The following is an 11848-nucleotide window of genomic DNA, read 5'->3' on the forward strand; positions in this document are numbered from 1 at the left end:
AATATTTAGTTGCTCGAACAAATCTATTTAATTTGTCATAATACTTTTGTTTTAATCTGTTAATTCTGATAACAATACCATTGATAATTGTATACAAATCTATTTATCTGCTGAAAATATATATCAAATTCATAAATGAAAATAAACTTTGCCCAATTTCAGATGTTTCCTTTTTTCTGTTGAAGGAAAACCTTTATGCACAACATAACTATATCGAAAACTGAAAAGAACAAAAACTGTAAAACGATGCGCAGCAAATTTGATAGATTTTGTTTTTGTCCGATTTTTTTGTTGTCTTATTTTTTTGTTTTGTGATCTATTGTTTTTGTGCACTCTCGATTGTAAATGAAGTTGCAGAAAAAAGGCTCTTTTCTTGGACTGTACTAAATCCAGAATGCAGAAGGAAAGTAAAAACAAGTTTCGGATTACATATTGATTCAACACACGTATCTGCGTTAGAAAGTCAAACAACATGTTTTCCACAAATACAAAAGTGTCTTCGGTTTTAAAGCGTATTCTCATAATTTGTAACCCCCCCGTAGTTTTTCTTACATGGTTCCTCCCAGTGACGTCAGCAGCAGCGTCGTAAGCAGCATGGTGGAAGAGAAACCAGCGTGGCTAAACAACGGCGACGCGCTGATTTTCTGCGGTTATACGTGTAACAGCGACCAATACATTCACTTTTAAAGATCTTTAAACTTCATCTGTCGAAGAAAACCGTCTGAGATTCAGTTCCAAAATGGTAGGAGGATATTACTGCACTCAGCTAACCTTGTTAGCCACCAGCGGCTAACGTCGAACAACACTGAACTGGGAGACATTGGTGGAAGTTAATGAACCAAATGTCCATTTTACGATCATTGTTTAATTTAAGTAGCATCGCGTTGTTGTCTTGACTAAAAGTCCACTTCTTTTCTTGTCTGTTGTTGGTGTAGCCTGCTAGCTGAGCTGGTTCTGAAACACTTTGTAGAAAACAAACTTATTCGGTTTGAGTTGAGACTGAGATCTTTCCTCTGGAAGTTGTTTTGTGTTCATCCTGCTCATGCAAAGATAAACTGGAAGTTGTTTTATGTTCATCCTGCTCATGCAAAGATAAACTGGAAGTTGTTTTGTGTTCATCCTGCTCATGCAAAGATAAACTGGAAGTTGTTTTGTGTTCATCCTGCTCATGCAAAGATAAACTGGAAGTTGTTTTGTGTTCATCCTGCTCACGCAAAGATAAACTGGAAGTTGTTTTATGTTCATCCTGCTCATGCAAAGATAAACTGGAAGTTGTTTTATGTTCATCCTGCTCATGCAAAGATAAACTGGAAGTTGTTTTATGTTCATCCTGCTCATGCAAAGATAAACTGGAAGTTGTTTTATGTTCATCCTGCTCATGCAAAGATAAACTGGAAGTTGTTTTGTGTTCATCCTGCTCATGCAAAGATAAACTGGAAGTTGTTTTGTGTTCATCCTGCTCATGCAAAGATAAACTGGAAGTTGTTTTGTGTTCATCCTGCTCACGCAAAGATAAACTGGAAGTTGTTTTATGTTCATCCTGCTCATGCAAAGATAAACTGGAAGTTGTTTTATGTTCATCCTGCTCATGCAAAGATAAACTGGAAGTTGTTTTATGTTCATCCTGCTCATGCAAAGATAAACTGGAAGTTGTTTTATGTTCATCCTGCTCATGCAAAGATAAACTGGAAGTTGTTTTATGTTCATCCTGCTCATGCAAAGATAAACTGGAAGTTGTTTTATGTTCATCCTGCTCATGCAAAGATAAACTGGAAGTTCCGCCTCAGCAGCGCTTTGGTTGGTCGTTGTGCAAAAATGGTATTTCACAGATCAGCATATTCAAACGTCTTCAGCTGATGGTTTTTTGTTTTGTTCATGATTTTTTTTTTTTCCACACCAAAAAAAGTTGGATAAAATGTAAATAAACACAGAATGTGATGATTTGCAAATCAGTTAAAACCATATTTAATAAAAAAAAAATAGACCGACGACAACATATGAAATGTTGAAACTGAGAAATATGGGTGTATTATGAAAATCCATGATGCCGTTTTTATAGGCGACGTGTTCCTGCTGGCTACTAACAAGTTGAGATGCTCCACCAGGTGTTCGTGACTTTAGTCGACCTTGTCACAACTTTTTTTGTTTGAAACATGTTGCTGGCATCAAAGTCTAAATGAGCATTCATTTGTCATGTGTTCATCGATGTCCCTTAAAAAAACAAACAACACGTTATTACTACTCAACGTCCCAAAAAACTTCAACCACCGTTTGGTTTGTGCGACAAAATGAAACTAAGATTTGTTCACATAGCTGAGCTCCACCACACCCGCTTAATAACCTTCTTTTGCGTAAACAAGAACAAACTGATACTCAACACACAAAAAGACAACCAGTAGCTCGGAGACTATTTTTCCTCCGGTTCCGTCTCCGACACGGCGACCTGAACCGAGTGGATCGGCCCGACAGGAAGTCTGTCAGGAAAACATAATAGAATGTGGGGGGTCGTGACCTTTGACCCGGGTTTGCTGACATGGGTCTTTTTACATAATGTTTTAGTGTCCACCAGGAGAAGTGGGAAGAACATTGGTTATGTACGTAACCTTGGATTCTCTGAGTGTCGGTGATGAGCTCATCCTCGCAAATGTTAAATACTGTTGCTTTAACAGACTGATTTTGGGGCGCTTGTTGGTCTTGCAGCTGAATGGGGTCAATATGGAGGTGAAAAATAAAGATCTTCTTTTTCTCTTCCAGCCTCATCGGAAAAAGAAATCGTTCATTGAGAAGAAGAAGGCCGTGACCTTTCACCTGGTCCACAGGAGTCAGAGGGATCCACTGGCTGCAGATGAAAAGGCCCCGCAGCACGTCCTGGTGCCGACCACCAAGGTACACCACGTCTTCTCAGGTTTACCTTCCTGTCTGTTGATGTCTGTTGACCACGGCACTGGTTCACCATCTTGTTTTGCTTTGCAACCAAGAAAAGTTTGAAGAAGTAGTCGAACTTTTCAGCATCCATTAAATAAAAAGAAAAATACAAGTTGGCAAAACAAATCTTTTTTTTTCTCTTTTTTTTAATCTTATCTTATCTTAGCTTTGATTTTGTAGCTACCAAATTTAAAATAGAAATCCTGATGGCACTTAACATCGTGAGTTCCTCACAGAAGAACCGTGTCGCATTATAAAAAGGAACCCAACAATTAGAAATCATCCGTTTACAAACACATTACTGTCGGTTTGTTTGAGCGCTGACGGCGACGCTGACCCGTTGTCGTGACGACGTGATGTCGTGTTTCTCAGGTGGAAGCAGACCAGAGGCTCGAGGAACAGAGGAAATTTGGCGTCTTCTTCGATGACAACTACGACTACCTGCAGCATCTGAAGGAGGCGATCGGCTCAGCTGAGCTGGTGGCAACAGGACACGCCCACCCTGACAGAGGAGCTGCTCACCTGCAGGAGGAGCGGGGAGAGGAGGAGGAGGAGGAGGAGGATGAGGGAGACGTGGGCAGCGACCGTCCTGTGAGTTCCTTACAAAAATTCTGGCATTTCAGATTAAGATGAACGTTTTATAAACTTCAGTTACTGAAAACTTTTTCAGAACTAAAAGAAATGAGTTTATTTCTGTAACCTCCTCCAGGAAGAATAAAACCTCCTCTCCTCTCCTCTCCTCTCCTCTCCTCTCCTCTCCTCTCCTCGCTTCTCCTCTTCCTCAGACAACTACCATCAACTTGCCTTCTTCTGTGTTCGCCTCAGAGTTTGAGGAGGAGGTTGGACTTCTGAACAAAGCTGCTCCTATTTCAGGTAAACAGCTCCTCAGCTAAAATGTCAGAAAGTGGTCAGATGGTCGTATATATACATATAAATGAAGCCCATATGTAAATATACATATTTATATAAATGTATATATATATGTATATATATATATATATATATATATATATATTTCTTTATATATATATATATTTCTTTATATATATATATATATATATATATGTCCTGTGATATAAAGGTTCCTTTTTGTGGAGCAGAGAATGAAGTTCAGCTCTTTTCTTTGATTTGCGGTGTGTTGTGAAGCCAACGATAATAATCTGTCTCATCTAAAAGTGGAGCTGGATGTCCTGATGGTCGTTTTAGTGTTTAGTGACCCTCTGGTCCAGATGTGATCCTCAGGTGACCCTCTGGTCCAGATGTGATCCTCAGGTGACCCTCTGGTCCAGATGTGACCCTCTGGTTGTGTCCTGCAGGACCCCGGCTGGACATGGACCCCGACATCGTGGCTGCTCTCGATGAGGACTTTGACTACGAGGACCCCGACAACGTCCTGGACGACGACTTCATGTCCAAAGCGAACGGCGCCGGAGGTCCCGCGGACGCAGAGTAAGAAGTGAACTCTGTTGGTCTCAGAACTGTTTTTTATGCTCGCATTTAAAAAATAAAAAAAAGACACAAAACTACTTTCGTATTTTGTGAACAGAAAGCAGGTGTTTGCAGCTCAGCCTGATATCATAAATTAATAAGTGCATGATCTCGTTTTCTTAAAATGACACAGTGAAGCCCAAAATTGCTCATTCCCGTGTTAAATGTTCATGTATCGTGGATTCTTATGTGACCAGCAGGTTTCATCGTCTGTAAATCACTTAAACAAGCGACAAAACCCAGACGTTAATAATACATACCAACTATTTCCACGTTGTTTTTTAATACACTTTTTATTAAAATTGAAATGTTTGAAATTCTAAATTCTCAGAACAGCTGATGCGGTAGTTTTCTAGTTTTCATTTATATCTCCAGCTCAATGTCTTCCCGTTTCCCTCAGCGACGCCGTCTCCAGCCGGAAGTCCAGCGTTGGTTAAATTCACGAGACATGAAAGTTTGACATGAAGGATTTTGAAACTTCCCTGTAAAGTGTCACAATGAGTCGTATTTAAACAGCATCTTGATTCCTCCGTGTGACGTTGGTCTGGCAGGTTCAGCCGTCCGGTGAAACACAGCGGAGGGAAATATTCCACTGTTTCCAATCTGCTGTTGTCTCCTTTGTGATTCTAATGTTCTGTTTGTAACCTGCGACAGATGCGACAAAGATGATGATGATGATGATGATGATGAGTGGGAAGACACCGATGAGGAAGGTGACTCAGAGGGTGATTTTCCGGGCAGCGAGGACCTGGAAGCGGACGGCTGCGCTCGACAGTTTCTGTTCATGGACGAGGAGACGAAGAGTCGCTTCACCGAGTACTCGCTGACGTCGTCCGTGATGAGGAGGAACCAGCAGCTCACTCTGCTGGACGACCGCTTCGAGAAGGTGAGCTCACCGGCCGAGTCGTCGGTTTATCGGCTGCACTCCCAGTCTCACCTCCGAGCTTCATCTCTGAAAGTCACGACTGTACAACACAGCAATAAACCACAGACCAGCATTTCCTACCATCACTGGTCCCGTGTACATCAGCCCCTCCAGGAAATATTATCATAATAATTAACAAACTTCACAATATTTGCGGGAGCTCGCAATTTCTTTAAATTCTTTAAATTTGAATTCCCGCAAAAAACTTTCATCAGAATCTGAGCTGAAAGTATTAAAACATAAAGTAAATCTTTTCAAACTAAACTCTCTTTATTACCAACAATAACTCCTCATTTCAACCAGAAAGTCTCTGCTCCTGTTTTCATCTCCAAATAAAACTCTGTTCACGGAGAAACAGGAACAAGAGGAGAAACAGGAAGTGACTGAGTTCGTGGAAACTGTGGCCTTCACAATAAAATGATCTAATGAAATGTTTATTATACACGAAGGATGTGATTAGAGTTTTGATAAATCACGTTTTGATACTACTAATAATGGCGTTAAAACACCCTCCAATTAAATATTGCTGAAGTAACAAATCCAGCAGATTAATAAACCAACTGCAACAACATGATGATGATGGTTGTTTTTTTCCACCAGTCTGATTTCAAGCTGACAAACCTGCTTTAAAACGGGCCGAACATTTCGAGCCCGTTTAGTACATGATGAGGATTTAGTTCATCCAGATCCTCAGTGATGTCACGGCTCTGCTCCGTGATGTCATCCAGAGATCATCACCAACACTCACCGTTTGACTTTTGGCCTTTTAATCTGTCAACGTGTCACTCCTTCATCTTTTGTCCTGAAATGTGATCCGAGTCAGAACCGTGTGTTTGGGTCCAGTTCTATGAACAGTTCGATGACGACGAGATCGGCGCTCTGGACAACGCTGAGCTGGAGGGCTTCATCGAGCCGGACAGCGCTCGGCTGGAGGAAGTCATCAAGGACTACTTCAAACAGAAAGAGAAAGAGTGAGAGGAGCTTCTTCGTTTTATTACAGTTTTATTGTGACATCACACGATGAACGCTTCATTGGATGATTGAAATTTAAATGTTGACCCGGACGTGTGTTGTTTGCGGCTCAGGTACCTGCGGCCGGATGACCTGGGTCCCAGAGAACTTCCTGTGGTGAAGGAGGAGGAGGAGGATGCAGACGAGGAGGAAGAGATGGACACCGTTGTTATTGCGGCTCCAGAAGAGAAGTGGGATTGTGAAACCATCATCAGTGAGTTTCAGAGCCGTCATGCGACTGGACGACTTTTATTTTGAAACTTTTGACTTCTCCTCCACTTCAGTCATCATGAGCAGAAATGTGCTGCAGAAAATCTCTCTTCGATAGCATTTCTTTAAACTATGACACAGATTCACACACACAAAAAAAAAAACGCCCATCAAAAACATCAGCGTTAAACATTTGTGCCGAACAGGTTGCTGTCTTTACACAATGGTTATTTAAACACAACAATGTTTAAATAAACCTTAAAACTAGAAGTTAGTTTTGTTCCCATGCTAAGCTAAGCTATCCTGCAGGTTTCTTTGGTGGAAAAAATGTTTATATATATATATATATATATATATATATATATATATATATATATATATATATTTGAAATATGAAAACAATTCTCCTTTATATAAATAAATCAAAGTAAAAACAGGATTTCATTGCTATAGTCGGTTGAGCTCTTTTTAACTATTTTGTATCCAATTTCAATTAATTATTATTTTCATTATGGATTTAACTGCTGATTATTTGTGTAGGTAGGTAGGTAGGTATACACTAATTGATTAATTGTTCTGTTTGAAAAATTTCAAAATAAACAATTATGAAAATAGCTGCCGACTCACCGTTTCAAAGAAAGCAGTTTTAGTGTAAGTTGTGACTTCAGGTGAGAATAAAATAACATTTATTAACAGCAACAACCAGAATCATTCTTCTGTAAAGTGTTCAAACTGAACATGAGATCAAATCTCAGTATCGACAGATTCAGACAGTAAGAATCAACACGACTGTTAAAAACACACCAAAGAAGCATTTCAGGCCTGAAAACACCCTGCTTTCTGTCTCACTTTGATCATTTGACAATGCAATGCATGAACCACTTCTTTCTGTTTATTTTAATTTGTTGAACAGTATGTTAGAGAGAAACGAGATCTACATTTTGACTGTTTGTTTTTCCTCCTCCAGGTACTTACTCCAACATATATAACAGACCCACAGTCATTGCGGAACCATCAAAGGTATGAACAATTTTGTAGGAAATAATGACAGAAATTAAACACATTTTGAATACGATACAGACAGAAAGCAGGACCGTCCCAGTGCTGGACACACCTGGACACGCCTGGACACGCCTGGACACACCTCCGTTTGGGGGTGAATTACTCTCTTTTTTTAGGAGGGAGGATTTCTTCTCTTCTCGTTACGTTATTGTCACGTTTCCCCTCCAAACCTCAAAGCCTTCGCTCTCAACAACCTCACGCAGCTCCGGCTCAAAACTCCTCGTCTACACTCAGACACACTGTTGGATAAATATTCTTGAGCAGTTTTCCAACCGGACCTCTCCTCGGCACTCGGACCGCCTCCGAGTGCTCGCTAAACTTCTGCTTTTCTCTGTCTGCAATTCTGTTAAACAGAAAAGGAACACCAGAATACAGAAAGGAAAATGTTGAGTGTGCAGAAATGCAGCTTTCAACATTACAGAGGAACCCAACAATTTAACAATTCAACAATTTACACGTAAGCTAGGAGGGAAAAACTCCCTTTTAACAGGAAGAAACCTCAGACAACCAGGCTCAGAGGTGGAGAACATCTGTTAACAGAACCAGGCTCAGAGGTGGAGAACATCTGTTATCAGAACCAGGATCAGAGGTGGAGAACATCTGTTATCAGAACCAGGCTCAGAGGTGGAGAACATCTGTTATCAGAACCAGGATCAGAGGTGGAGAACATCTGTTAACAGAACCAGGATCAGAGGTGGAGAACATCTGTTATCAGAACCAGGATCAGAGGTGGGCGGAGCATCTGCCTCTACCGGTTGGGGTGAGAGGAGAGCAGAGAGAGAAAAGGACAGCATAGAGATAGAAGACATGAACAATTACAGAACTGTACACAACTGTTTTTGGGGGCGTGTCTGTTTGATTGACAGGCCTGTGGTGCAGTCAGGTTACAGCTATCGGTGGGCGGGACGTAGTATCGTCAGGTTTCCAATCAGATCGGTCAGATCCACCGCTGGCTCCTCCCCCAGCTCGTCCAAATATGGTCACTTCCTGCTCCAAACCGCCATAGTTGTGTAAAGGGAAACGTTCAGGCTTATAATCAAGACCGAGTTGATGAGTTTACGAGACCTGCTTTTATACTTTTATGATTTTGTTACCAGCACGTAAAAATCCGTCGCCACAGTAACTGATTAGAAGCTGCAGCTCTTTAATTCCTCTTTAATGTCCTCAGCTGAAGCCGATCCGTGTGTCCAGTAAGACGGGTGTCCCGCTGGACGTCCTGCCGTCCAGGAGTCTGACGGCCAAGCAGGTGGAGCGCATGACGAGGATCAACGACGGCGACCTGCCGCGCGTCTCCACCCAACCACGACCCCGCGAGGAGAGCAAGGAGGAGAGGGCGGCCAGGAAACAGGCCGTCAGGGAGGAGCGCAAGGTGACGAAGCATCACTCACCTCCACTCAACACTTCACCATGAAACATGGAGAACACCTTCATGAGGGAAACATTGGTTTTTCATTTATATTAAGATTATTATTAAAACAAAATTGCAAGTTTTATAATATTAAAATATCAGAGAAAAAGGAAGACGACAAATTCGGGCAAATATGAAACGCTTCGGTTCTGAAACACTCCTGGAGGGAAAGAACAACGGGACAAATATAACGTTGATAGCATCCTCAGAGTTAGCATGTTGCTAACAATATAATCCACAAACAATATCAACGTTATTGACTTTTACTAACAATAATCATCATACATCATACATCCCATCATTAGTTGTTGTTAGCCTTGTTGTTAGCTTTGATGTTAGCCTTGATGTTAGCCTTGATGTTAGCCTTGTTGTTAGCCTTGATGTTAGCCTTGATGTTAGCCTTAATGTTAGCCTTGTTGTTAGCCTTGTTGTTAGCCTTGTTGTTAGCCTTGATGTTAGCCTTGTTGTTAGCCTTGTTGTTAGCCTTGATGTTAGCCTTGATGTTAGCCTTGATGTTAGCCTTGTTGTTAGCCTTGTTGTTAGCTTTGATGTTAGCCTTGATGTTAGCCTTGATGTTAGCCTTGTTGTTAGCCTTGTTGTTAGCCTTGATGTTAGCCTTGTTGTTAGCCTTAATGTTAGCCTTGTTGTTAGCCTTGTTGTTAGCCTTGATGTTAGCCTTGTTGTTAGCCTTGATGTTAGCCTTGTTGTTAGCCTTGTTGTTAGCCTTGATGTTAGCCTTGTTGTTAGCCTTGTTGTTAGCCTTGATGTTAGCCTTGATGTTAGCCTTGATGTTAGCCTTGTTGTTAGCCTTGATGTTAGCCTTGTTGTTAGCCTTGATGTTAGCCTTGTTGTTAGCCTTGTTGTTAGCCTTGATGTTAGCCTTGTTGTTAGCCTTGTTGTTAGCCTTGATGTTAGCCTTGTTGTTAGCCTTGTTGTTAGCCTGGATGTTAGCCTTGTTGTTAGCCTTGATGTTAGCCTTGTTGTTAGCCTTGTTGTTAGCCTTGATGTTAGCCTTGTTGTTAGCCTTGATGTTAGCCTTGTTGTTAGCCTTGTTGTTAGCCTTGATGTTAGCCTTGATGTTAGCCTTGTTGTTAGCCTTGTTGTTAGCCTTGTTGTTAGCCTTGTTGTTAGCCTTGATGTTAGCCTTGTTGTTAGCCTTGATGTTAGCCTTGTTGTTAGCCTTGATGTTAGCCTTGTTGTTAGCCTTGTTGTTAGCCTTGATGTTAGCCTTGTTGTTAGCCTTAATGTTAGCCTTGTTGTTAGCCTTGTTGTTAGCCTTGATGTTAGCCTTGTTGTTAGCCTTGATGTTAGCCTTGTTGTTAGCCTTGTTGTTAGCCTTGATGTTAGCCTTGTTGTTAGCCTTGTTGTTAGCCTTGATGTTAGCCTTGATGTTAGCCTTGATGTTAGCCTTGTTGTTAGCCTTGATGTTAGCCTTGTTGTTAGCCTTGATGTTAGCCTTGTTGTTAGCCTTGTTGTTAGCCTTGATGTTAGCCTTGTTGTTAGCCTTGTTGTTAGCCTTGATGTTAGCCTTGTTGTTAGCCTTGTTGTTAGCCTGGATGTTAGCCTTGTTGTTAGCCTTGATGTTAGCCTTGTTGTTAGCCTTGTTGTTAGCCTTGATGTTAGCCTTGTTGTTAGCCTTGATGTTAGCCTTGTTGTTAGCCTTGTTGTTAGCCTTGATGTTAGCCTTGATGTTAGCCTTGTTGTTAGCCTTGTTGTTAGCCTTGTTGTTAGCCTTGTTGTTAGCCTTGATGTTAGCCTTGTTGTTAGCCTTGTTGTTAGCCTTGATGTTAGCCTTGATGTTAGCGTAGTGAACACAGCCAGGCTAACAGTAACTGTTAGCTCAGGACAGCTGTGATGAAGGATGTGAAGGATTATTGTTAGTGAAAGTCATTAACGATGATATTGAGAGTTTGTGGATTATTCAAAAACTTTAAAAAAGTCTTTATAATACAGCGTTAAATTGTTCTTCTGTGTTTTTGTTCAGGAGAGGAGAGTCGAGAAGAAAGCCAACAAGGTGGCGTTCAAGGAAGAAAAAGTCCGACAGGAGAAGCAAATGTTGAACCTGAGAAGGAACGTTCAAGGCCTGAAGCTTTAGCAGCCGCCTGGCGGGACTCCGCCCACTCAGCTTTTACCTGACGGTGTCATCGGGCTTCAGTGGAGCTGACGAGACCGGGACGGCCCGAGAACCGGACTGAAAGGGGTGCAGAAGAGTTTCCTTTATTTATCAATAAAACAATAAAAATCTGAAAATAAAGTTCACTTAACTGCTTAGATAAAAACATAAATGAATTTTATTTCCAGTAAATCAGTTCAGAACATCATGCTAAAGGAATCTGTTTTACTCAATCTGATCAGATTCTGATTAAAAATCCAGTCTGGCAGTTTTAAACCATTTTTTTTATTTAAAGGACAATTTGTGAAATCCACTTGTTTCCTTGTAGAGAGTCGGATCAGAACATGTTATCAAGTTATACTGAGCATCAAAGTGGTGAAATGTGGACGTGTAGTACCACCAGGGGGCGCTGTGGGTCGGAACCCACGACTCACATTTAACTTACGAAATACGAAGTCAGAACGTCTTTCAATATGATGTCACTCGCTAAATTCACTTCTTCTGATCATACTTCCATAAATATTCATATATTAGGACTCCAACAGAGGAAGGTTTGGAGATGAAGTGCAGTCAAGCTACAGGCGCTGACAAATCCTCAGAACCAGTCAGGTCCAGTCAGATCTAGTCAGGTCCAGTCAGAACCAGTCAGGTCCAGTCAGATCTAGTCAGGTCCAGTCAGAACCAGTCAGATCTACCGTTTCTTCTT

At 41.2% G+C, this 11848-nt stretch overlaps 1 protein-coding gene across 1 annotated transcript; it reads left to right on the top strand.

Moving 5' to 3' along the window:
• The first annotated feature begins 573 nt into the window (after positions 1 to 573).
• On the top strand, positions 574 to 11418 carry ltv1 (LTV1 ribosome biogenesis factor). Its single transcript, XM_069167750.1, has 11 exons — positions 574 to 742; positions 2755 to 2886; positions 3298 to 3516; positions 3711 to 3798; positions 4242 to 4374; positions 5068 to 5299; positions 6182 to 6309; positions 6424 to 6563; positions 7527 to 7579; positions 8790 to 8990; positions 11014 to 11418. The coding sequence occupies exons 1-11, from the start codon at positions 740 to 742 to the stop codon at positions 11122 to 11124; spliced, it is 1440 nt and encodes a 479-aa protein (XP_069023851.1). The 5' UTR covers positions 574 to 739; the 3' UTR covers positions 11125 to 11418.
• The last annotated feature ends 430 nt before the right edge of the window (positions 11419 to 11848 follow it).

This window comes from Embiotoca jacksoni, unplaced genomic scaffold (genome assembly GCF_022577435.1).
Source record: "Embiotoca jacksoni isolate LCO1_2020_lvr unplaced genomic scaffold, fEmbJac1.0.p SCAF_4, whole genome shotgun sequence".
Taxonomy (NCBI): Eukaryota; Metazoa; Chordata; class Actinopteri; family Embiotocidae; genus Embiotoca; species Embiotoca jacksoni.